This window comes from Zea mays, chromosome 8 (genome assembly GCF_902167145.1).
Source record: "Zea mays cultivar B73 chromosome 8, Zm-B73-REFERENCE-NAM-5.0, whole genome shotgun sequence".
Taxonomy (NCBI): Eukaryota; Viridiplantae; Streptophyta; class Magnoliopsida; order Poales; family Poaceae; genus Zea; species Zea mays.
Window position 1 is genome coordinate 167,175,252 of NC_050103.1, and position 27,509 is coordinate 167,202,760.

At 44.2% G+C, this 27,509-nt stretch overlaps 1 protein-coding gene across 4 annotated transcripts; it reads left to right on the top strand.

The window, feature by feature from the left end:
• The first annotated feature begins 20,550 nt into the window (after positions 1 to 20,550).
• Positions 20,551 to 27,450, top strand: LOC100280040 (GYF domain-containing protein). Of its 4 annotated transcripts, none has more exons than XR_556754.4 (9): positions 20,551 to 20,993; positions 21,122 to 21,190; positions 21,495 to 21,565; positions 21,669 to 22,529; positions 22,617 to 22,707; positions 22,828 to 23,679; positions 23,786 to 25,949; positions 26,353 to 26,506; positions 26,828 to 27,450. XR_556754.4 is itself a non-coding variant. In XM_008656620.3 (9 exons), the coding sequence occupies exons 1-9, from the start codon at positions 20,951 to 20,953 to the stop codon at positions 27,145 to 27,147; spliced, it is 4,608 nt and encodes a 1,535-aa protein (XP_008654842.1). In that variant the 5' UTR covers positions 20,556 to 20,950; the 3' UTR covers positions 27,148 to 27,448. The 4 variants fall into 4 exon arrangements, 2 of the variants coding, with proteins under 2 accessions (XP_008654842.1, NP_001318104.1); XR_004851785.1 differs by having other exon boundaries at positions 20,556 to 20,993; positions 23,789 to 25,949; positions 26,828 to 27,432; XM_008656620.3 differs by having other exon boundaries at positions 20,556 to 20,993; positions 23,789 to 25,949; positions 26,367 to 26,506; positions 26,828 to 27,448.
• The last annotated feature ends 59 nt before the right edge of the window (positions 27,451 to 27,509 follow it).

Here is a 27,509-nt window from a genome sequence, read left to right on the forward strand (position 1 = left end):
GGTCCCCAGTCTATCTTTGAAAGCTTGGAAAAGCACAACTTCTTTCTCCGCGTGAGAGATAGCAACGATGCCATTAGCATCTTCCAGAGACGAAATAAGGTTATGACGATGTTTGATAGTGGCATTCACATGGAAGAATTTTGTGCCAGCATCCCCCAAGGTGGCCCATTTGATTTGGCCTCTTTGTTTCTAGTATGTTCTCTGCTTGGATAGTAGGTCATGCAAATGGTGAACAAGAACATCTTTAAGATTCCATTCTTGAATCGTTAAGTCTCTGCTCTCCTCAATGAAGTCCATAAGCTGAATGATCATTTTGACCTTGTCGATCAACTTAGCTAGATTAGGGAAGGTTTTATGCCAACCTTGGATCACTTTTCTTGCCCTTTTTAACTTAGCCATGTTGATAGTACGACTATCTATCCTACTAATTCGGTCAATATTCTTCTATAAACACCTTTTGACCGGCAAAAGCAAAAACCTATCTTTTACCTTTGCCTTGAGTATTCAATTCCATCTCCTTAAATGATGAACAATGGTCATCCATAAGTGTAGCCAACCATGCTACCTTTTACCATTTGTCCATAGCATGAAGTTCCTCCATCATCATCATCAAGCCACTTGATTAATAGCCCAAATCAACACTTGGCTTGATATTGATATGATCCACTCCATTGAAAGGGAAATGTGCTATTGGGACATTTCTAGATTGTTTTGGTGAATAGATGCTCAACACATCATACTGGACTAACATCTTGATGTATGAGCATAAACACAGGTATTTGAAAGACAAATTGAAAAACATATGAAAAGTGCATTTTGGTGTATATTGCAAATCCTATTACATTAAAGGACAATGTATGATTCTAACACTTATTAAATTGTTTTAGTTGCTAACTATGTTCAGCTAAGTGCTAGGAAACTTCTCAAGTCGAACTATTTTGGAGAAATGTTGTTTGGCTAAACTTGTGCCAGCCTAGACGTATCGGACTGTACAAGCCGGCGAACGGGCCGCTCTCGGAAATCAGCCACTATGGGGGACCAGATAGTCTGCGACCTGGTACCTTGGACAGTCCGTAGTCAAAACCCAAATAGTTTGTGACATGGGAGTCTATATAGTCCATGGCTCAGGACTAGATAGTCCGAGACCTGTAACTTGCATTGCTCGAACTAGCTGTTGATTTCACAATAGTTGAATTTCAAAAAGGGATCATTTCTCATTTATGAACTTTATGGCTACACCAAGAGTCAGTAAGCAAACGTAGATGTGTAATTTGCATGAATGTTCATGATTTGAGTTATTCTTCTTCAAATTGAATCAAACTTGAAATGAACTACTTTCAAAAGACATATATCCATTCAAACCACTTACTAAATGAAGTCTCATGAATTTATTCAACACAAATCAATCCAAACTCGATTACTTAGCAAATTTTCCCATTCAATCATCTTATAGCAAGCAACATATGCATATATATCTTATTCAATCAACTCATATGAATTCAAATGAATTTGATCAACAAATATTATACTTTGTTTACCTCATGATCATCTAATAGCAAGTTTGAACGCAACTTATCTGCAGGCCATCCATAATTTAACCAACTTAAATAAAACATTTGTATTTGATAAAATTTGTACTTCACTTATTATTGACTTGGCATTGGGATAAAATTTTATTAGTTTTCAATACTTAATTCAACATATGATGATGAAATGCATATTATTGATTCAAGCCTCCAACGTCCATAGTACCTACACATGATCATCCACGTTTTGATGATACCCAAGTTAGGAGCAACATACTTAGGCATTGCTTTAGTATGAATAGCGGGATGTTTTGCAATTGCCAAAAATGAAAGGGAAATGTGCTCTTGGCAATTTCTATTATGTTTTGGTGATTAAGTGCCCAACACATTTAATTAAGTTCTTATGTGCTAAATAAAGAGAAAAGTGCAAGTCAAGATATGAGGTATGTTTCTAGACTTAGTACATTGTCTTGAGTACTAACATATTCTGTCTAAGTGCTAGAAAAAGGAAAAGAAAGAACTGCAAAAGACTTGGCTGTGTGCAGCCAAACTCCAGCTCGGCCTGGCACACCGGACAGTGTCCGGTGCGCTAGGCTGGTTTCCAGTGAATAGGTCGCTCTCGGGAAAAGTTCAGTGGCGTACGGCTATAATTCACCGGACTATCCGGTGGTGCACCGGACTGTCCGGTGAGCCAACGGTGGCCCGCGCCAACGGTCGGTCGCGCAATCCGCGGGCGACGCGTGGCCCACGCCAACGGTCGGCGGGGGGCACCGGAATGTCCGGTGTGCACCGGACAGTGTCTGGTGCGCCAACTGGCCCAAAGCTGCAACGATCGTCTGCGCTAGAAAAGGAAGGAGATCGGCACCGGACCGTCTACAGTGATTGTCCAGTGGCGCACCGGACTGTCCGGTGCGTCACTCAACAGAAGGCAAGGATGGCCTTCCTTGTTGGCCTCCAACGGCTCCTAGCTTCCTTGGGGCTATAAAAGGGACCCCTAGGCGCATGGAGGAGTAACCCAAGCTTACAAGAAACATTCTAAGACTCCAAGACTCCAATTTCACGCATTCGATTCTTTGAGATAGTGACTTGAGCTCCATTTAAGTTGTCAACTCTGTGCGTTGTGTTTTGAGCTCAAGTTGTGACTTGTGTGCATAGTTGTGCTGCGATTTGTGTCTTGTGTGCATTGCTCTTCCCAACCTTACTCTTGTGCGTTCTTTGTGATCAATCTTGTAAGGGCGAGAGGCTCCAACTTGTGGAGATTCCTCGCAAACGGGAAAAGGATATAAGGAAGAAAAGCCGTGGTATTCAAGTTGATCATTGGATCACTTGAAAGGGGTTGAGTGCAACCCTCGTCCATTGGGACGCCACAACGTGGAAGTAGGCAAGTGTTACTTGGCCGAACCACGGGATAAATTCACGTATCTCTTGTGATTGCTCTCTCTTTGATTGTCTGTGTTCGCAAGAGCTCGTCTTATTGACTTGATTAACCCGCACTAATATCTTTATAATCAAGGTTGTTGGAATTTAAGGTTGAATTTTACAGGATCACCTATTCACCCCCCTCTAGGTGCTCTCAATTGGTATCAGAGTCGTTCTTTTCACGTAAGGTACTAATCGCCCGAAGAGATGGATCCTAAGGGAAAGGGGATGGTGGTCAACGACAAGGAGAAGGAGTCCATCTTCAACGAGCCAAGAGATGACAAGCCCACTGACTCTAGCTCGAGTCACAAGAAGAAGGATGGAAAGAAGAAGAGGCGCATCAAGAAGATCGTCTACTACGATAGCGATGAGTCTTCTTCTTCACCAAGAGACGACAACGATGACGATTCTTCATCAAAGAAAAAGTCGGTTAATCAAAATTACTCTTTTGACTATTCTCGCATGCCGTACAATTCGAATGCACATTTACTTTCTATTCCACTAGGAAAACCTCCACACTTTGATGGAGAGGACTACTCATTTTGGAGTCATAAAATGTGTAGTCATCTGTTTTCTCTCCATCCTAGCATTTGGGAAATAGTAGAAAATGGAATGCATTTCGATAGTACGGATAACCCTGTGATGATAAATGAACAAATTCATAAGAATGCACAAGCTACCACTGTTTTGCTAGCATCTTTGTGTAGGGATGAATACAACAAGGTGAGCGGCTTGGACAACGCCAAGCAAATCTGGGACACCCTCAAGATATCTCATGAGGGAAACAACGCCACCATGATCACCAAAATGGAGTTGGTGGAAGGCGAGCTGGGGAGATTTGCGATGATCAGGGGAAAGGAGCCAACACAAACCTACAACAGGCTCAAGACCCTGGTCAACAAAATACGAAGCTACGGAAGCACAAGATGGACGGACCACGACGTCGTTCGACTTATGCTAAGGTCATTCACGGTAATTGACCCCCATCTTGTCAACCTCATTCGTGAAAACCCCAGGTACACCAAGATGACGCCCGAGGAGATCCTCGGAAAATTCGTGAGCGGGCGCATGATGGTAAAGGAGGCACGATACGTGGATGACGCCTTGAACGGTCCACTACCCATCTACGAGCCGCAGCCCGTTGCTCTCAAAGCAACAAGCAGCAAGGAGGTGCTACCAAGCAAGGTAGCTCAAGTGTAGGTTGTCTGCCTCAATGAAGATGAGATGGCGCTTATCATCAAGCGCTTCAAGACCGCTCTTAAAGGACGCAAGGAATACCCCAACAAGAACAAAACAAGGGAAAGCGTTCCTGCTTCAAATGCGGTAAGACTGATCACTTTATTGCAAATTGTCCTGGTAATGACAGTGACCAGGGACAAGAAAAGAGCGGGAAGAAGGAGAAAAAGAAGAGCTACAGGAAAGCAAAGGGTGAGGTGCACCTTGGAAAGGAATGGGACTCGGACTGCTCTTCTTCCGACACCGACGACGAAGGACTCGCTGCCTTGGCCTTCAACAAGTCTTCTCTCTTCCCCAACGAACGCCACACTTGCCTCATGGCCAAGGAGAAGAAGGTAAGTGTTCGAGATACCCCTAAGTACACTACTTCTAGCGATGATGATTCTAGTGATGATGAAGTAGATTATAATGATTTATTTAAGGGTTTAGATAGAGCTAAAGTAGATAAAATCAATGAGTTAATTGATGCTTTAAATGAAAAAGATAGATTGCTAGAGAAGCAAGAGGACATTTTATATGAAGAACATGACAAATTTGTTAGTGTACAAAAATCTCTTGTTTTAGAAACTAAGAGAAATGAAATGCTATCTTCTGAGTTATCTGCTTGCCATGAATCTATCTCTAGCTTAAAGATTTTGAATGATGATTTAAATGCTAAGCTAGAGGAAGCTAATAAATCTAGTTCATGTGTAGAGCATGTCATTATTTGTAATAGATGTAAGGACTTTGATGTTGATGCCTGTGATAAACATCTTAATTGTATTGCTAAATTAAATGATGAAGTGGCAAGTCTTAATGCTCAACTTAAGACTTGTAAAATTGATTTTGACAAATTAAAATTTACTAGGGATGCCTACATCGTTGGTAGACACCCTTCAATTAAGGATGGGCTTGGTTTTCAAAGGGAAGCCAAGAACTCAACAAGCCATAGGGCTTCCGTTCTCAACAAGGAGAAAGGGAAGGCTCCTATGGCTAGTAGTCCTCAAAGGAATCATGCCTTTATTTATGATAGGAAGATTGCTAGGAGTTACGGTCATGCTACTTATAACTCACATGCTATGATTGCCTCTAGTTCTACTTTTGTTCATGGTAGAAGTAGGCCTAGGAGAAATCATGTTGTGTCTCATACTCCTAGAAAAATGTGCAATGGACCTTCTACCATTTACCATGCTTGCAATACTTCATTTGCAATTTTATGTAAGAATGAAAAAGTAGTTGCTAGAAAGTTGGGATCCAAATGCAAGGGAGATAAGACTTGTATTTGGGTTCCAAAGGCTATTGTGACTAACCTTGTAGGACCCAACAAGAGTTGGGTACCTAAAACCCAAGCTTAAATTGCCTTGCAGGTTTATGCATCAGGGGGATCTAGCTAGATAATCGACAGCGGATGCACAAACCACATGACGGGGGAGAATAAGATGTTCACCTCCTACGTCAAGAACAAGGATTCCCAGGATACGATTATTTTTGGAGATGGGAACCAAGGCAAGGTCAAAGGTTTGGGAAAGATAGCCATCACAAGCGAGCACTCTATTTCAAATGTATTTTTAGTAGTCATTAGGATACAACCTCCTGTCTGTAAGTCAATTGTGCCACACAGGCTACAATTGTTTGTTTACAAATGTTGATGTTTCTATCTTTAGAAGGAGTGATGGTTCATTAGCGTTTAAGGGTGTATTAGACGGCAAACTCTACTTAGTTGATTTTTCGAAAGAGGAGGCCGATCTAGATGCATGCTTAATAGCTAAGACTAGCATGGGCTGGTTGTGGCATCGCCGTCTAGCACATGTTGGGATGAAGAACCTTCATAAACTTCTAAAGGGAGAACATGTGTTAGGACTAACTAATGTCCGCTTCAAGAAAGATAAACCTTGTGCAGCTTGTCAGGCAGGGAAACAGGTGGGAAGCACTCATCACAACAAGAATGTGATGACAACATCAAGACCACTAGAGCTTCTTCACATGGATCTTTTTGGACCCATCGCCTACCTCAGCATCGGGGGTAGTAAGTATGGTCTTGTAATTGTTGATGATTTTTCCCGCTTCACTTGGGTATTCTTTTTGCAGGATAAATAAAAAACCCAAGGGACCCTAAAGCGCTTTCTAAGGAGGGCTCAAAACGAATTTGAGCTCAAGGTGAAAAAAGATAAGAAGCGACAACGGGTCCGAGTTCAAGAATTTGCAAGTTGAGGAATATCTTGAGGAGGAAGGCGTCAAGCACGAGTTCTCCGCTCCCTACACACCACAGCAAAACGGTGTGGTAGAGAGGAAGAACAGGACGCTTATCGACATGGCGAGGACGATGCTTGGAGAGTTCAAGACGCCCGAGCGATTTTGGTTGGAAGCTGTGAACACAGCCTGCCACACCATAAACCGGCTATATCTGCATCGCCTCCTCAAGAAGACCTCCTACGAACTCCTTACCGGTAACAAACACAATGTCTCTTACTTTTATGTATTTGGGAGCAAATGCTACATTTTGGTGAAGAAAGGTAGACATTCTAAATTTGCTCCCAAAGCTGTAGAAGGGTTTTTACTAGGATATGACTCAAATACAAAGGCGTATAGGGTCTTCAACAAATCATCGGGTTTGGTTGAAGTCTCTAGCGACATTGTATTTGATGAGACTAATGGCTCTCCAAGAGAGCAAGTTGATCTTGATGACATAGATGAAGATGATGTTCCAACGGCCGCAATACGCACCATGGTGATTGGAGATGTGCGAACACTGGAACAACAAGAGCAAGATCAACCTTCTTCCTCAATGATGGTGCATCCCCCAACTCAAGATGATGGACAGGTTCCTCAAGAAGAGGCGTGTGATCAAGGGGGGAGCACAAGAAGAACAAGTATGGAGGAAGAAGCACCAGTGGCCCCTCCAACTCAAGTCCGAGCGACGATTCAAAGAAATCACCCTGTCGATCAGATTCTGGGTGACATAAGCAAGGGAGTAACAACTTGCTCACGTTTAGCTAATTTTTGTGAGCATTACTCGTTTGTCTCTTCTATTGAGCCTTTCAGGGTAGAAGAGGCCTTGCAGGATCCGGACTGGGTGTTGGCCATGCAGGAAGAGCTCAACAACTTCAAAAGGAACGAAGTTTGGAGCCTGGTGCCACGTCTAAAGCAAAATGTTGTGGGAACCAAGTGGGTGTTTGGCAACAAGCAAGACGAGCACGGAGTGGTGACAAGAAACAAGGCCCGACTTGTGGCAAAAGGTTATGCCCAAGTCGCAGGTTTAGATTTTGAGGAGACTTTTGCTCCTGTGGCTAGGCTAGAGTCTATTCGAATATTATTAGCCTATGCCGCTCACCACTCCTTCAGGCTGTTTCAAATGGATGTGAAGAGCGCTTTCCTCAACGGGCCAATCAAGGAGGAGGTGTATGTGGAACAAACCCCTGGCTTTGAGGATGACAGGTACCCCGACCATGTGTTCAAGCTCTCTAAGGCGCTCTACGGACTTAAGCAAGCCCCAAGAGCATGGTATGAATGCCTTAGAGACTTCTTAATTGCTAATGCTTTCAAGGTTGGGAAAGCCGATCCCACTCTTTTCACTAAGACCTGCGATGGTGACCTTTTTGTGTGCCAAATTTATGTCGATGACATAATATTTGGTTCTACTAACCAAAAGTCTTGTGAGGAGTTTAGCAGGGTGATGACTCAAAAGTTTGAGATGTCGATGATGGGTGAGTTGAATTATTTCCTTGGATTCCAAGTGAAGCAACTCAAGGACGATACCTTCATCTCCCAAACGAAGTACACTCAAGATCTTCTCAAGCGGTTTAGGATGAAGGACGCCAAGCCCGCGAAGACACCTATGGAAACCGACGGGCATGTCGACCTCAACAAAGGAGGTAAGTCCGTTGATCAAAAGGTATACCGGTCTATGATAGGATCATTACTTTATTTATGTGCTAGTAGACCGGATATTATGCTTAGCTTATGCATGTGTGCTAGATATCAATCTGACCCAAGGGAATGTCACCTTGTGGCCATTAAGCGGATTCTTAGATATTTAGTTGCTACGCCTTGCTTCGGGATCTGGTATCCAAAGGGGTCTACCTTTAACTTGATTGGATACTCAGACTCCGACTATGTTGGATGCAAGGTTGATAGGAAGAGTACATCAGGGACGTGTCAATTCCTAGGAAGGTCTCTAGTGTCTTGGAGTTCAAAGAAACAAACCTCTGTTGCCCTATCCACCGCTGAGGCCGAGTATGTTGCCGCAGGACAGTGTTGCGCGCAACTACTTTGGATGAGGCAAACCCTCCGGGACTTTGGCTACAACCTGAGCAAAGTCCCACTCCTATGTGACAATGAGAGTGTAATCCGTATGGCGGATAATTGAGAGCACCTAGAGGGGGGGTGAATAGGTGATCCTGTAAAACTTAAACTTTAATGCCACAAAACTTGGTTAGGAGCTAGCACAATAAAGCCAAGTGGCTAGATAAGAGTCTTTGCAGGACACGATAACCACAAGAAGATCAATCACAGATAGACACAGTGGTTTATCCCGTGGTTCGGCCAAGTTCAACACTTGCCTACTCCACGTTGTGGCATCCCAACAGACGAGGGTTGCAATCAACCCCTCTCAAGCGGTCCAAAGACCCACTTGAATACCACGGTGTTTTGCTTTGCTTTACTATATCCCGTTTGCGAGGAATCTCCACAACTTGGAGCCTCTCGCCCTTACACTTTGATGTTCACAAAGAAGCACGAAGTAAGGGAGGGATGAGCAACACACACAAGACACGAAATCAGAGTACCAACACGCACACAAGTCGCAACAAGAGCTCACAACACAACCCGGCGAGTTCTCAACTCAAATGGAGCTCTAGTTGCTATCACAAAGAATCAAATGCGCGGAATCGAAGTCTTGGTGCTTAGGAATGCTTGGTGTCCTCCTCCATGCGCCTAGGGGTCCCTTTTATAGCCCCAAGGCAGCTAGGAGCCGTTGAGTGCATTCCAGGAAGGCAATTCTTGCCTTCTGTCGCCTGGCGCACCGGACAGTCCGGTGCACCACCGGACACTGTCCGGTGCGGATCTCTTTCCTTATTTGGCGAAGCCGACCGTTGCAGTCTTGGAGCCGTTGGCGCACCGGACACTGTCCGGTGCCCCCTTCCGACCATTGGCTCGGCCATGTGTCTCGCGTGGATCGCGCGGCCGACCGTTGGCCCGGCCGACCGTTGGCTCACCGGACAGTCCGGTGAATTATAGTCGTACGTCGTTAATCACTTCCCGAGAGCAGCAAGTTCGTCTGAGTCAGTCTGCACCACCGGACAGTCCGGTGCACCCAGACAGAGCTGACTTTGACTGAACAAAACCATCTTTAATTTCAACTTGATTTTTCCTGTTTCCAGCACTTAGACACAATACATTAGTCTCTAAAACAATGTACTAAGTCTGAGAAACATACCTTTATACTTGATTTGTACTTTGTCCACCATTTAATACTTAGGCACTTGTGTTGGACACTAAATCACCAAAATACTTAGAAATGGCCCAAGGGCACATTTCCCCTTTCAATCTCCCCCTTTTTGGTGATTTATGCCAACACAACATATAGCAAGTAGAACAAGCGCAAAATCAATTCAAATAAGAACTCAAAATTGTTTTGATTCAAATTTGACATATATGGATCATTCTTTGCCACCACTTGGTTTGTTTTTGCAAATCATTCTCAATTTCCTATCTCTAAGTCAAACACATTTGTTGAAACATAAAGAGAGATATTTCAAGAGAAATTTATCAAAGAGTTCAAAAACTCCCCCTTTTTCCCATAATTAAGCCTTCTCCCCACAAGAGACCAACTTTGGACAATAAGAGACAAACAAGAGTATTTTGACAAACAAAAACTCTAACTCTACTATTTTTCAAAATTCTCAAGTGGTAGCTGATCCATACTTTGCTTTGGCCTTATTTTCTCCCCCTTTGGCATCAAGCACCAAAACAGGATCAATCTTGGCCCTTTAACCCCATTGCCTCACCAAAATCTTCAACTAAGAGTAAAAAGGCAATAAGAGCATAGAGATGAACTTGGAATAAGTTACTCTTTCATCGGAGTGCAGTGGAAGTCTTGCATGGTCCAAGTCCACCTTTTCCCTTTCAATTCACCTTTGAGACTAAATCAAGCAAACTCAAGCACATGGTTAGTCCCAAAGAGTCAAGTTGTAACACATCTCCCCCTAAATATGTGCATCACTTGCAAATGGACTTGTGAGGTCTGGGGATCATGTGTACAACTTGAGCATCATAAATGAACAACAAAATGCATAAGGAACATGATCAAGGCATAAAACACATGTATGCTATAAATCAATCCAAGTTCCGTGAATCTAAGACATTTAGCTCACTACGCAACTTGCAAAAGGTCTGCTCATCTAAAGGCTTGGTAAAGATATCGGCTAGCTGGTTCTCGGAGCTAACATGAAACACTTCGATATCTCCCTTTTGCTGGTGGTCTCTCAAGAAGTGATGTCGGATGTCTATGTGCTTTGTGCGGCTGTGTTCAACAGGATTATCCGCTATGCGGATAGCACTCTCATTATCACATAGGAGTGGGACTTTGCTCAAATTGTAGCCAAAGTCCCTGAGGATTTGCCTCATCCAAAGTAGTTGCGCGCAACACTGTCCTGTGGCAACGTACTCGGCCTCAGCGGTGGATAGGGCAACGGAAGTTTGTTTCTTAGAACTCCATGACACCAGGGACCTTCCTAAGAATTGGCACGTCCCCGATGTACTCTTCCTAACGACCTTACATCCAGCATAGTCGGAGTCTGAATATCCAATCAAGTCAAAGGTAGACCCCTTTGGATACCAGATCTCGAAGCAAGGCGTAGCGACTAAATATCTAAGAATTCGCTTCACCGCCACTAAGTGACATTCCCTTGGATCGGATTGAAATCTAGCACACATGCATACGCTAAGCATAATATCCGGTCTACTAGCACATAAAAAAAGTAAAGATCCTATCATAGATCGGTATGCCTTTTGATCAACAGACTTACCTCCTTTGTTGAGGTCGGTGTGTCCGTCGGTTCCCATTGGAGTCTTTGCGGCCTTGGCGTCCTTCATCCCAAACCGCTTGATCAAGTCTTGTGTGTACTTCGTTTGGGAGATGAAAGTACCATCCTTGAGTTGCCTCACTTGGAACCCAAGGAAATAGCTTAACTCGCCCATCATCGACATCTCAAACTTTTGAGTCATCACCCTGCTAAACTCTTCACAAGACTTTTGGTTAGTAGAACCAAATATTATGTCATCGACATAAATTTGGCACACAAAAAGATCACCATCACAAGTCTTAGTAAAAAGAGTTGGATCGGCTTTCTCAACCTTGAAAGCATTAGCAATTAAAAAGTCTCTAAGGCATTCATACCATGCTCTTGGGGCTTGCTTAAGTCCATAGAGCGCCTTAGAGAGCTTACACACGTGGTCGGGGTACCGTTCGTTCTCGAAGCCAGGGGGTTGCTCCACGTACACCTCCTCCTTGATTGGCCCGTTGAGGAAAGCGCTCTTCACATCCATTTGGAACAACCTGAAAGAATGGTGAGCGGCATATGCTAGCAAAATACGAATGGATTCTAGCCTAGCCACAGGAGCAAAAGTCTCCTCAAAGTCCAAACCTGCGACTTGGGCATAACCTTTTGCCACAAGTCGTGCCTTGTTCCTTGTCACCACCCCGTGCTCGTCTTGTTTGTTGCGGAACACCCACTTTGTGCCCACAATGTTTTGCTTGGGACGAGGCACCAGTGTCCAAACTTCATTTCTTTTGAAGTTGTTGAGCTCCTCCTGCATGGCCAACACCCAGTCCGGATCTAGCAAGGCCTCCTCTACACTGAAAGGCTCAATAGAAGAGACAAAGGAGTAATGCTCACTAAAATTAACTAATCGAGACCGAGTAGTTACTCCCTTGCTAATGTCACCCAAAATCTGGTCGACGGGATGATCCCTTTGAATCATCGCTCGGACTTGAGTTGGAGGTGCCGGTTGTGCTTCTTCCTCCATCACATGATCATCTTGTGCTCCCCCTTGATCATACGCCTCCTTTTGATGAACCTGTTCATCGTCTTGAGTTGGGGAGTGCACCATTGTTGAGGAAGAAGGTTGATCTTGCTCCTTTTGTTCCATTGGCCTCACATCTCCAATCGCCATGGTGCGCATTGCGGCCGTTGGAACGTCTTCTTCATCTACATCATCAAGATCAACAACTTGCTCTCTTGGAGAGCCATTAGTCTCATCAAATACAACGTTGCTAGAGACTTCAACCAAACCCAATGATTTGTTGAAGACCCTATACGCCTTTGTATTTGTGTCATAACCTAACAAAAACCCTTCTACGGCTTTTGGAGCAAATTTGGAATTCCTACCCTTCTTCACTAGAATGTAGCATTTACTCCCAAAAACTCGGAAATACGAAACATTTGGTTTGTTATCGGTTAGTAGCTCATACGAAGTCTTCTTGAGGAGGCGATGAAGGTAGACCCGGTTGATGGCGTGGCAAGCCGTGTTCACGGCTTCCGACCAAAAGCGCTCGGGGGTCTTGAACTCTCCAAGCATCGTCCTCGCCATGTCTATGAGTGTCCTGTTCTTCCTCTCTACAACACCATTTTGCTGTGGTGTGTAGGGAGCGGAGAACTCGTGCTTGATTCCTTCCTCCTCAAGATACTCCTCCACTTGAAGGTTCTTGAACTCGGACCCATTGTCGCTCCTTATCTTCTTCACCTTGAGCTCAAACTCGTTTTGAGCTCTCCTTAGGAAGCGCTTGAGGGTCCCTTGGGTTTCCGATTTATCCTGCAAAAAGAATACCCAAGTGAAGCGGGAAAAATCATCAACTATAACAAGACCATACTTACTTCCTCCTATGCTTAGATAGGCGACGGGTCCGAAGAGATCCATATGAAGTAACTCCAGGGGTCTTGATGTTGTCATCACATTTTTGGCATGATGAGAGCTTCCCACCTGTTTCCTTGCTTGACAAGCTGCACAAGGTCTATCTTTTTCGAAAGTAACATTTGTTAGACCTATCACGTGTTCTCCCTTTAGAAGCTTGTGAAGGTTCTTCATTCCCACATGTGCCAAGCGGCGATGCCACAACCAGCCCATGCTAGTCTTAGCAATTAAGCATGCATCTAGACCGGCCTCCTCTTTTGCAAAATCAACTAAATAGAGTTTGCCGTCTAATACACCCTTAAAAGCTAGTGAACCATCACTTCTTCTAAAGACAGACACATCTACATTTGTGAATAGACAATTATATCCCATATTGCATAATTGACTAACAGATAACAAATTATATCCAAGCGACTCAACTAAAAACACATTAGAAATAGAGTGCTCGGATGAAATAGCAATTTTCCCTAACCCTTTCACCTTGCCTTGATTCCCATCACCGAATATTATTGAATCTTGGGAATCCTTGTTTTTGACGTAGGAGGTAAACATCTTCTTCTCCCCCGTCATGTGGTTTGTGCATCCGCTGTCGATAATCCAGCTTGATCCCCCGGATGCATAAACCTGCAAGGCAAATTTAGGCTTGGGTCTTAGGTATCCAACTCTTGTTGGGTCATACAAGGTTAGTGACAATATCCTTAGGGACCCAAATGCAAGTTTTATCTCCCTTGCATTTTGCCCCTAATTTCCTAGCAATCACCTTTCTATCCTTTCTACAAATTGCAAAGGAAGCATTGCAAGCATGATAAATTGTAAAAGGTTCATTGTTTACTTTCCTAGAAACATGAACAACATTTCTTCTAGGCATAACATTTTTCCTAGTCAAATTTCTATCATGCATAATAGAAGAACAAGAAGCAATCATGGCATTACAACTCCTATCATAATGAACATTTCTAGAAAATTTCCTGTCATGGTACATGAAAGCATAGTTCTTTTGACAACTATTAGTCATAGGGGCCTTCCCTTTCTCCTTGGCGGGAATGGGAGCCTTATGACTAGTTAAGTTCTTGACTTCCCTCTTGAAGCCAAGACCATCCTTAATTGAGGGGTGTCTACCAATCGTGTAGACATCCCTTGCAAATTTTAGCTTGTCAAATTCACTCTTGCTAGTCTTAAGTTGAGCATTAAGACTAGCCACTTCATCATTCAATTTAGAAATTAAAACTAGGTGTTCACTACAAGCATCAACATTAAAATCTTTGCACCTATAGCAAATCATAACATGTTCTACACAAGAGTTAGATTTATTTGCTACTTCTAGTTTAGCATTTAAATCATCATTAACACCTTTTAAAGTAGAAATGGTTTCATGACAAGTAGATAGTTCACAAGAAAGCATTTCATTCCTTTTAACTTCTAGAGCAAGAGAATTTTGTGCACTAACAAATTTATCATGCTCTTCATATAAAAGGTCCTCTTGTTTTTCTAGTAATCTATTCTTATCATTCAAAGCATCAATCAATTCATTGATCTTATCAATCTTAGTTCTATCTAAGCCCTTGAATAAACATGAATAGTCTATATCATCATCATCACTAGATTCATCCTCACTTGAAGAAGCATAAGTAGTATTGTTTCGAGTACATACCTTCTTCTCCTTTGCCATGAGACATGTGTGATGCTCGTTGGGGAAGAGAGATGACTTGTTGAAGGCGGTGGCGGCGAGTCCTTCATCGTCGGAGTCGGACGAGGAGCAATCCGAATCCCACTCCTTTCCAAAATGTGCCTCGCCCTTCGCCTTCTTGTAGTTCTTCTTCTTTTCCCACTTTCCACTCTTCTTTTCCTGGTCACTATCATTATCGGGACAATTAGCGATAAAATGACCAATCTTACCACATTTGAAGCAGGAGCGTTTCCCTTTTGTCTTGTTCTTGTTGGGGTGCTCCTTGCGACCTTTTAGCGCCGTCTTGAACCGCTTGATGATAAGGGCCATTTCTTCCTCATTAAGCTCGACCGCCTCAACTTGCGCCACCTTGCTAGGTAGCGCCTCCTTGCTCCTTGTTGCCTTGAGACAAATAGTTTGAGGCTCTTGGATTGGGCCATTTAATGCATCGTCGACGTATCTAGCCTCCTTGATCATCATCCGCCCGCTTACGAACTTTCCAAGGATCTCCTCGGGCGTCATCTTCGTGTACCTAGGATTTTCACGAATATTGTTTACCAGATGTGGATCAAGTACAGTAAAGGACCTTAGCATTAGGCGGACGACGTCGTGGTCCGTCCATCGCGTGCTTCCATAGCTCCTTATCTTGTTGACGAGGGTCTTGAGCCTATTGTACGTCTGGGTTGGCTCCTCCCCTCTTATCATCGCGAATCTCCCGAGTTCGCCTTCCACCAACTCCATCTTGGTGAGCATGGTGACGTCATTCCCCTCATGTGAGATCTTGAGGGTATCCCAGATTTGCTTGGCGTTATCTAAGCCGCTCACTTTATGGTATTCGTCCCTGCACAAAGAAGCTAGAAGAACAGTAGTAGCTTGTGTATTTTTGTGAATTTGCTCATTAATGAACATGGGACTATCAGAACTATCAAATTTCATTCCATTCTCGACTATCTCCCATATGCTTGGATGGAGAGAGAACAAGTGACTACGCATTTTGTGACTCCAAAATCCGTAGTCCTCTCCATCAAAGTGAGGAGGTTTGCCAAGAGGAATGGATAGCAAATGTGCATTTGAGCTATGCGGAATACGAGAATAATCGAAAGAGAAGTTTGAGTTAACCGTCTTCTTTTTCTCATAGTCGTTGTCGTCGTCCTTTTGGGAAGAAGAGGACTCGTCGCTGTCGTCGTAGTAGACGATCTCCTTGATGCGCCTCGTCTTCTTCTTCTTTCCATCTTTTTGTTTGTGGCCCGAGCCCGAGTCGGTATGCTTGTCATCTTTCGGCTCGTTGACGAAGGACTCCTTCTCCTTATCATTGATCATAATTCCCTTGCCCTTAGGATCCATCTCTTCGGGCGATTAGTCCCTTTCTTGAAGAGAACAACTCTGATACCAATTGAGAGCACCTAGAGGGGGGGTTAATAGGTGATCCTGTAAAACTTAAACTTTAATGCCACAAAACTTGGTTAGGAGTTAGCACAATAAAGCCAAGTGGCTAGATAAGAGTCTTTGCAAGACACGAAAACCACAAGATCAATCACAGATAGACACAGTGGTTTATCCCGTGGTTCGGCCAAGTTCAACACTTGCCTACTCCACGTTGTGGCATCCCAACGGACGAGGGTTGCAATCAACCCCTCTCAAGCGGTCCAAAGACCCACTTGAATACCACGGTGTTTTGCTTTGCTTTACTATATCCCGTTTGCGAGGAATCTCCACAACTTGGAGCCTCTCGCCCTTACACTTTGATGTTCACAAAGAAGCACGGAGTAAGGAAGGGATGAGCAACACACACAAGACACGAAATCAGAGTACCAACACGCACACAAGTCGCAACAAGAGCTCACAACACAACCCGACGAATTCTCAACTCAAATGGAGCTCTAGTTGCTATCACAAAGAATCAAATGCGCGGAATCGAAGTCTTGGTGCTTAGGAATGCTTAGAGAATGCTTGGTGTCCTCCTCCATGCGCCTAGGGGTCCCTTTTATAGCCCCAAGGCAGCTAGGAGCCGTTGAGTGCATTCCAGGAAGGCAATTCTTGCCTTCTGTCGCCTGGCGCACCGGACAGTCCGGTGCACCACCGGACACTGTCTGGTGCGGATCTCTTTCCTTATTTGGCGAAGCCGACCGTTGCAGTCTTGGAGCTGTTGGCGCACCGGACACTGTCCGGTGCACACCAGACAGTCCGGTGCCCCCTTCCGACCATTGGCTCGGCCACGTGTCTCGCGCGGATCGCGCGGCCGACCGTTGGCCCGGCCGACCGTTGGCTCACCGGACAGTCCGGTGAATTATAGTCGTACGTCGTTAATCACTTCCCGAGAGCAGCAAGTTCGTCTGAGTCAGTCTGGCGCACCGGACACTGTCCGGTGCACCACCAGACAGTCCGGTGCACCCAGACAGAGCTAACTTTGGCTGAACAAAGCCATCTTTAATTTCAACTTGATTTTTCCTGTTTCCAGCACTTAGACACAATACATTAGTCTCTAAAACAATGTACTAAGTCTGATAAACATACCTTTATACTTGATTTGTACTTTGTCCACCATTTAACACTTAGGCACTTGTGTTGGACACTAAATCACCAAAATACTTAGAAATGGCCCAAGGGCACATTTCCCCTTTCAATAATCCTATTGAACACAGCCACACTAAGCACATAGACATCCGACATCACTTTCTGAGAGACCACCAGCAAAAGGGAGATATCGAGGTGTACCATATTAACACCGAGAACCAGCTAGCCGATATCTTTACCGAGCCATTAGATGAGAAAACCTTTTGCAGGCTGCGTAGTGAGCTAAATGTCTTAGATTCGCGTAACTTGGATTGATTTATAGCATACATGTGTTTTATGCCTTTGATCATGTTACTTTATGCATTTATGAAATTTGTTGCTTATTTATGGTGCTCAAGTTGTGCAAGGGATCCCCGGACCTCACAAGTCCATGTGTGTATGATGCACATATTTAGGGGGAGATGTGCTACAACTTGACCCTTTGAGACTAACTCGTGTGTTTGAGTATACTTGATCTAGCCTCAAAGGTGAATTGAAAGGGAAAGGTGAACTTGGACCATGCAAAGACTTTCACTGCACTCCGGTATTAGTGTACTCACCTCCAAGTTCATACTTATGCTCTTATTGCCTTTTTGCTCTTAATTGACAATTTTGGTGAGGCAATGGGGTTAAAAGGCCAAGAATGATCTCGTTTTGGTGCTTAATGCCAAAGGGGGAGAAATTAAGGCCAAAGCAAATGGATCAGCTACCACTTGTGAATTTTGAAAACAATAGAGTTAGAACTTTTGATTTGTCCAAAATGCTCTTATTGCAAAATTTAGTCTCTTGTGGGGGAGAATTTATGACTATGGGAAAAGGGGGAGTTTTGGCATTTGATCAATTTCACTCTTGGATTATCTCTCTTTATGCCCAAACAAGTGAGTTTGACCTAAAGATAGGAAAATGAATTTGATTTGCAAAAACAAACCAAGTGGTGGCAAAGAATGATCCAAATATGTCAAAACTTGTGTAAAGACAACTTTATTCTCAATTGTATTGATGTTGCACATCTTTTGGTTGCTTTTGGATGTGTTGGCATAAATCACCAAAAAGGGGGAGATTGAAAGGGAAATGTGCTCTTGGCAATTTCTATTATGTTTTGGTGATTAAGTGCCCAACACATTTAATTAAGTTCTTATGTGCTAAATGAAGAGAAAAGTGCAAGTCAAGACATGAGGTATGTTTCTAGACTCAGTACATTGTGTTGAGTACTAACATATTCTGTCTAAGTGCTAGAAACAGGAAAAGAAAGAACTGCAAAAGACTTGGCTGTGTGCAGCCAAAGTCCAGCTCGGCCTGGCACACTAGACTGTCCGGTGGTGCACAGGCTGGTTTCCGGTGAACAAGCCGCTCTCGGGAAAAGATTAGCGGCGCACGACTATAATTCACCAGACTGTCCGGTGGTGCACCAGACTGTCCAGTGAGCCAACGGTCGCCAGCGCAACGGTCGGTCGCGCAATCGCCCGCGCCAACGGTCGTCAGGGGCACCGGACTGTCCGGTGTGCACCGGACAGTGTTCGGTGCGCCAACTGGCCCAAAGCTGCAATGGTCGTCTGCGCCAGAAAAGGAAGGAGATCGGCACTGGACCGTCTACAGTGACTGTCCGGTGGCGCACCGGACTGTCCGGTGCGCCACTCGACAGAAGGCAAGGATGGCCTTCCTTGTTGGCCTCTAACGTCTCTTAGCTGTCTTGGGGGCTATAAAAGGGACCCCTAGGCGCATGGAGGAGTAACCCAAGCTTACAAGAAACATTCTAAGACTCCAAGACTCCAATTTCACGCATTCGATTCTTTGAGATAGTGACTTGAGCTCCATTTGAGTTGTGAACTCCGTGCGTTGTGTTTTGAGCTCAAGTTGTGACTTGTGTGCGTAGTTGTGCTGCGATTTGTGTCTTGTGTGCATTTCTCTTCCCAACCTTACTCTTGTGCGTTCTTTGTGACCAATCTTGTAAGGGCGAGAGGCTCCAATTTGTGGAGATTCCTCGCAAATAGGAAAAGGATATAAGGAAGAAAAGTCGTAGTATTCAAGTTGATCATTGCATCACTTGAAAGGGGTTGAGTGCAACCCTCGTCCATTGGGACGCCACAACGTGAAAGTAGGCAAGTGTTACTTGGCCGAACCACGGGATAAATTCGCATGTCTCTTGTGATTGCTCTCTCTTTGATTGTTTGTGTTCGCAAGAGCTCGTCTTATTGACTTGATTAACCCGCACTAATATCTTTATAATCAAGGTTGTTGGAATTTAGTGTTGAATTTTACAGGATCACCTATTCACCCCTCTAGGTGCTCTCAAAAAATGAGGTACCATTGCCATCCTTTCTAAGCATAATATTACTATGAATTGAAATAGGCTTAGTATTGTTACCTAAGGAACATGAATTTGCCATGTGTCCCCTTTCCCAACATGTGTAGCAAGTTTTCTTTGTTTCGACCACTTGTCTGCTATCGAATTCATGCATGTATGCAAGTGAAGCACTTTGAATGATTTGAATTATGCAAATGATGAATTTGTGATTCTTGTTTGATAAGTGTGAAGATGATCCATCCAAGAATTAGAGAAAATTGATCGATCACGATTCATATATAATGGGAATAATAATCAAGAGAAAAATGATGATTATTGGACTTTAGTGTGTAGATAAACCAAATTTAAAGCTACAAGTAATGACCAGAAAAACTAGGTTAACATAATTTAAAAGTTTTTAATAACCTAAAAATTGAGAAGTGTCGCAACTCGCAAGCTATGATTGCTTTGTTCCCGATACGTATTTAGGGTCCGTTTGGTTCCTTTAGTTCAGTAACTAAAGTTTAGTTAGGAGACTAAAGTTTAGTCTCTATCATGTTTGATTCTATAGACTAAAATATTCAAAATGTATTAAATGAATCATAAGAGGACTAAAATACACCTTAACATTCTTTCGTCATTAGCGTAACTGAAATAAAGGAGGGGCAAAAACTAGAATTTATAAGGTTTAATTCCTTTTAGTCTTCCCTTGATAGACTAGAGACTAAAACAATTTAGTCCCTGTTTTAGTCTCACCATTTGGCAACTTAGAGACTAAATAAGACTAAAATAAAGAGACTAATCTTTAGTCCCTCGAACTAAACGGGACCTTAGCAAGTTATTTTTAGGAACTTATGTGTGAAACCAAGCCATCTTCACAACAAATTATTTGTTTTTTTTCCATAATTGAGTCACGATATCTGTATCACCACCATCCTAAAAAACGTTCATATAGTCACCAGCTAACTAATAAAAACGTACTATTTTGCTACAAACAAGGAAGAAAAAAACGATAGAAACAAACAAATCGCGCGATAAGCTATGATTTATCTCTTGGTTTGTGCTCGTCATCTCTTCCTATTCTCTCGCCCCGCTCCACGCCCCCATCGAAACACAGCCAAAAAGCCACCCCGTCCAAAACACACACACATAGCTCCCAATCCCAACCCCCGGCCACCCTCCATCTCCTGCTCCTCGCATCGCCGGTGACCTCGCCGCCTCGCTCTGTCTCAAAACCCTAGCCCCGGTTCTCTCCGCCGCCTCGCCCCGTTCGCTCGGATCGCGCCGCGGGAGCCGCTGCCTCTCCTCTCTCTCCGCCCTCCACCGGAAACCCTAGCTCACTCCCCCGCTCGCTCCTTCGGATCCCGCGAGGCTCCGATGGCGGAGAGGAAGCTGGATCGACCCTCGGCACTCGGCAAAGGTGACCCGCCCGATCTAGGCGCCCTGGCCCGCGTGAGATCCGATCTGCCGCCTGGACTGGCCTCGGGGCAGATCTGTGATTGATTGGTGGGTGCCCCCGATTTGACGTCTGGTTGTTGCGTCGTGCAGGTGGGCTGTCGCTTGGGATCGAGGAGGACAGGGCCGCCGCCGCCATGGGGTTCGTCGACCACTCCAAAGGTGCGGATTTCTTCACCCGAAACCACTTGCCTTTCATTCCTCCCTGATTCATCTCGGACTGTCTGCTTTGCTCAGCTTAGCATGAGGTATTTCTGTAGCGGGCGCCATGCACTACCGCACAAATGTGTAGCGTTCTGTTGGGTATTGCTAGTTCGTGTTGCGTGGGTGCATGTTTCCTGTGCGGTTGCTATCCTCGTCCTCTGTCTGCTTGCGTAGGGTCGTGAGCTTGTGCATCATTAGGCTGTCGTGTGGATGATACAATCGTGTGGATGATATTGCTGAGCGTTGACCCTCTGCTATGCAGATCAGCACCACCTGGATAACAGCATTCCCCTTTCTCCTCAGTGGCTCTACGCCAAACCTGCTGATGGAAAGGTTTGTGATCACTGCCCTTCCTTCAGGGACTGTTTCACTGTACCATGATGTCGATTGACTGCTGGTAAATTGATCTTTAACGATGCTGGATGCTCATCTGCAGATCTCGCTGCCTCATGGGTCCTCCCTTGAACCTGCTGAAAAGGAAGCGAGGATGTTGGAAGGAACTGCTGATAGGAAAGAACGAAGGAGGAATGTATTTGATGCTGACAGTGGTCTTCGTTGGCTTGAAGAGGAGAGGGAGACAAGCCTTCTTGGGAGGAGGGAGCGCAAGAAGGATGTAGACCGGGATGTGGATAACCGCAAGATCGATCGCCGATCTGACAATGTTTCTGCAAGGGACAACACTGATCCGCGCACAGCTCCTTCATCTGAAAGGTGGAATGATGGTTCCACCCGTAGCCTGGGGAATGAGGGTCGACGTGATGCAAAATGGTCATCAAGATGGGGCCCCGATGACAAGGAGAAGGACTCCAGGTCAGACAAGAAGGTTGATGCAGAGAAGGATGAAACTCATGCTGATAAACAGGCCTTCACAGGAAGGCTGCTGTCTGAGTCCGATTCCCGTGATAAATGGAGGCCTCGTCACCGGCAGGAAAGTCATTCTGTTGGAACAGCTACGTACCGTGCTGCTCCAGGCTTTGGATCCGAGAAAGGACGTGTTAAGGACTCGTCTAATGTTGGTTTTGCCGCTGGAAGAGGCAGGGGAAACCCAAACTCAGTTGCATCCTTCAACCGGCCATCATCTGCAGGATCAATCGGTGCTCCAGCTGTGCATGGGAAATTTGCAAAAACTGCAGTTAGTTTCCGCTACCCAAGAGGGAAGCTTCTTGATATATACAGGCAGAAAAATATGATGTCGTCGTTTGATGATGCCCACATGAAACTGGACGAAATTCCTTCTATCACACTCTCTATTGCTGCAAAACCTCTAGCATTTGTTGCACCAGATACTGTTGAAGAGGTAATACCTAGGCTATATTTTCCTACTAACTTTAAGCTCTAATCTCATTTCCCCCCTCTTTATCTACCTTCTTGACTACTTGTTCAGGCTCTCCTGGAAGATATTAGAAAGGGTAAAGTCATTAGCAGTGAAGGAATCAATGGGACTGGAAACAAGGAGAGGGCAAAAGAGCTCGAAGGTATATCTACACTGGGATGTTAGTTGTGCCATGATTTTATAGACTTAAAAATGTAAATGTTACTGTTTATCCATGGCTTCCTATCCATATGGTAAACTCTAAATTGTATGATTGTTTCAGAACCTGCTTCTGGTATTGATGATGACAAGGGCAAAGCCAGTTTTGCAATTGCTGGGTTGGGTCAAGAAGGGTCTTCAGGTTTAATCTCAGTGAATGATGCCTTCTATGTTGAAGGGACACTTCCTAGTGGTGTCAGTACATCTCTGCCGAAGAAAAGTCTGGAGGGAAATGCCTTCAGCAATCAACATAGGATTACTGACACTCAGGAAGGTTTGAAAACTGCTGAGATCAAGGAAAATGTTGATCATGATCTTGGCACTAAGCTACCTGATGATTCGAACACTCTGTTTGATGTACCATCCTTTGAGCATCTTCAAGAACCCCCTAAGCCATACCAAAGCAACAACATGGATACAAAAGTGGGTGGCCATGCTATTTATCCAGAAGAGTTGACATTATATTATCTGGATCCCCAAGGAGGTGTGCAGGGTCCATTTCTGGGTGCTGACATAATCTCTTGGTATGAAGATGGATACTTCGGTTTGGAGTTACCTGTACGTCTGTCTCAGTTTTCAGATGATGTTCCTTTTCGCCCACTTGTTGAAGTCATGCCCCACCTTGTGCAAAAGCCGCAATCGCGTATACCTGTACCTTGTGATGGAAATTCTGAATCTCTTGAATCATCTCAAAGTAAATTTGAATCCAGTGTCCGTTCTGCTTCCTCTGTGAGGGGTGACCAATTGTCTAACTGGGATACTGAAAGCAATGCTGTTGATCCTAAAAGAGGTGATCATGAAGAATCAATACCTTCTCGTAGTGGTTGGCTATCTTCACCGGAAACAGGAAAGGATATATCAAATACTAGTAATCGCCAGCAGCACATTCCTGAATCAGTGAATCAGGATGCCGAAGGTTAGATTTTTTTTTTAAAAAAACTCATCTGTTCTGTTTGTGTTTTTGCTGAGGTAATGTTTATTTTTTTCATGTTTAATATACACTTTTTTCATGTTTATGACAGAAGTGTTGTACACTGGGAGGCCTAACAGTAGCATGGGTCAATCTTTACGAGACCTTGAGAACGACCATGCAGATTTCCAGTTGACACCACATGATCCCCATTCTGTGGTTGGAGAAGCTAATTTGCCGCAGCATAATGTCCCAAGGGACAGCGATCTGAGTCCTCTTGGCTTACTTTGGTCTGAGCTGGAAGGGCATCCAAAACAACCTCTCTCATCAAATGTACTTGGTGTAAATGAACGTAGAAACTCCAAGCCTACAACACCCAAGGACATTCTACCTGTAAACATGAGACAAGGGCCACTTAGCAGGATGAATGAAGTTTCTAGTGTGCGTGATGAGTGGCCTGCAAACTTTGGACGGCTGGACAATATGAATGGCCCTAACATTTCTGGCAGAATCCCTCAGGTTGAAGCTGAGCATCATTTGAATTTTGATGGGCACCTCCTGCTTCAGCAGATCAGACGGGAGCAACAGCAACATCAACAGCGACAGGAGCAATTGATGGCCCGTAGTAATTTAGAGTTTTCTGGTGCATTTCCCGGGCAGGTGTTTGATTCTTTGCACCAACACCGACAGCCTATGAATCAACAGCTTCCTGATGTAGAGCATCTTTTGAGAGTCCAGTTTGAACTTGAGCAACAGCAGCAACACCAACTCCAACAAGAGCAGCACCAACGGCAGCTACAGCAGCAACGACAAGCCCAGTTTTTGCAACGACAGCAACAGCAGCAGCAGCAACAGATGATTCTTGAGCAATTGTTGCAGCAGCAGCTGCAGGGTTCTAATTTTGGACCAACAAATATGGTTGATCAAGTCTTACTTCGTGAACATGTATTTAATGAACTGCACCAGCAGCCTCACCATTTGCAAAGGCAGCATGATGCAGCTATTGAACAACTTATTCAAGCCAAATTTGGTCACGGGCTTCATAGGGAGCACCATAATGATATGTTGGATGTTCTCTCACGTTCAAATCAGAGACAAATGCTTCCTTTAGAGCAGCAAATTCTTTTAGGCCTTCAGCATGAGCATGAACAACAACTTCAGTCCCAACAATTGGCAAATGCTCTGCGGCAACATTCAGGCAGGGAAGAAGAAATGCACTTAAGTGGGGTCTGGCCAATGGATGATGCTGCCCAGTTTATCCGCTCAGGAACCAGTCCAAATCAGAGACACGGTTGTTTCGATCTCCTGGAGAACCTTCAGAGATCGTCATCGTTTGATCATCATGACCATCTAGACCGCAGCTTATCGTTACAGGAACGATTGCATATGGGTGGTCTAGGTATTCACTCCCTAGAACGATCTGATTCTTTGCCTGGTGGTGGTCCTGGACCAAACACAGATGTCATAAATGCCCTATCACGCCATCATGGACTTGGGCAGTTGGAAACACATGGTGATGTATACCCTTTGGGTCAAATGCCTATGCTTCCTTCAGGTGTTCATCCTCAGCAACATAGGCATCAGGAACAGCTTCCTGGTTCTCACATAGGAAGGCGTGAAAGGCACTGGTCAGATGCCAATGGTCAGTTGCAAAATAGTCTAATGCAATCTTCACACATCAACCAGTTGCAGATGGAAGTGGAGAAGCAGAGGAGGAATGTGGAAATGAACCTTTCTGTTGACAATCCACATGCATGGGCAGCCCTAATGAATAAAGAGAGGAATGCAGAACAAGATTTGAGTGATATGATTCACAAGAAACTTGCCCTTCAATCGCAGCAGTCCCTTGGTTTTCCTGATGTTTCTGTTGCGGCATCATTTGGGCATAAAGATCACTTTGTGCAACCTGTTGCGGAGAACCCTCTGAAATCAGTGGACATGTTGTCGTTTGAGGAGTCTCTTTCAGAAAGGTCACTTTATGCAAAGTCAGGGCAGTTGGCACAAGAGGGATCAGCTAATCTGGGTACTTTACCCAACAGTATTGAGAACACTGGAAATTTTAACCTTAGACCAGGATCTGGATCAATGTTTGAGCAGAAGCATTTCCTTGGAATTGACGATGTTCAAAGTGACTTTTCAGAGACCACAGGTGGTAGAACATCAGCTAATCAACTGGTTGGGAGTGTCAATGAATTAACAAGGGGTAAAAGGCAGGGTTCTAGTGCAAGTTTGGCTGGGGATGATACTAATTTTTCTGAAGAAGCTGTTAGTAAATGGTATTCTTCTAAACTTGTAGATGTGTTGCTCCATTATTTGCTATCTTTCTCAAAAGGATATTCACTGATCCTCCTCATTCCACCAAATTACCGTTCTAATATTTTTTTGCGTGTTACTCAATCAGTTTATTCTGATGATCTCACATTAGGTCACTGGATAATTCTAATATGCACTTTGATCCTTGAGAGCTTCCTTTGCTCATAAGCGTATCTTAATGCAAAGGCTTGTTTGTGGACAAGAGTTGCGACTACATTATACTTGTTATTAAGGCATATACATCTCCATGATTCTAACTCATTTCTACAGTGTTCATTGTATTGTTTTACAAGCACAAACTATTTTTCTTGAATGCCCACTTAGGTGAGAGAAAAGTTAGCTTCATATTGTATTTATAATATATAGATGTCCATATGCAGGTCTGATTCTGGCATGTCAAAAGGAAGCTCACACTCCTTACTAAAGCGCTCTACAAGCCAACATAGTACTACATCTCAGTCTGTTTCTGCAGATCTGTCAGTGATCAGGCTGAAGAAAGCAGGACTTGCATCCTCTGATGGTATGTTTTTCAAACTTTGGTTAATGTTACTTTGAGGTTTTATATAAAAGTCAGCTGAATTTGCTTCACTTAAAACAAAGCTGTCAATTGCTAACTTAAAACTGTCTAGATCACAAACCTGAAGTGTGGGTGGCTTATAGGCATGTTCTATGATAGTTTGAACGAGCACAATGCTAGTGCGCAACTTGTTAGTGTGGGTGACTTAAGGCAAGCGTAGGAACTGATTTAATCAGAAACGGAGGGAGTGCCTTGATATTTATCTACGAAATGCTATGTCTGCTTTACACCAATATTTTTAATTTTGATGATCTTACTGTACAGAGAATAAGATGGAATCAGGATTGGCCTCAGTAGCCCAGGGTATGGAAGGCTGCGTTATTAGCAACAAAGAGACGGGGGCGTATGGCATGCCATCAGCCACCAACAATCCAGATGCCTCTGGTCAGTCCTTCAGCGAAGCGTTGAAGAGTTCGAGGAAGCCTCAGTTGCAGTACGATGCCTCCGAATCTGCAGATGGTGGCCCAGGTGGTAAGGGCGCAAAGAAGAAAACGAAGAAAGGGAAGCAGATTGACCCTTCTCTTCTTGGCTTCAAGGTCCACAGTAACCGGATCATGATGGGCGAGATTGTTCGAGATGATTAGCACGCATGAGTGTACATACCCGGTAGGAGTTGGCCTTAGAATCATGATTGGCTTCAAGCTCTACAGTAAACCCTAAACTCTGTACATGCCAGAAATTTTGTGCCATGGCTTCACTTCTGCTTAGATCTTCTCTTAGCCTCTGTTAGTTATAGACTTGCCCGATTTCTCAGGTTTACAGAAGTGTCATTTGTACAGAACAGCCAAGATCATCATGTATTTAGTGGCAAAGTTTTATTGATCTGTGTTAAACTGTGAAGATGTCGTAGTGACGGAACTTGGAACGTTTGTGCTGTTGTTTCTTTCTGTTTAGGCCTTGTTCGCTCTCAATCCATATAGATTTAGTGGGTTTAAATTCTAAGCAT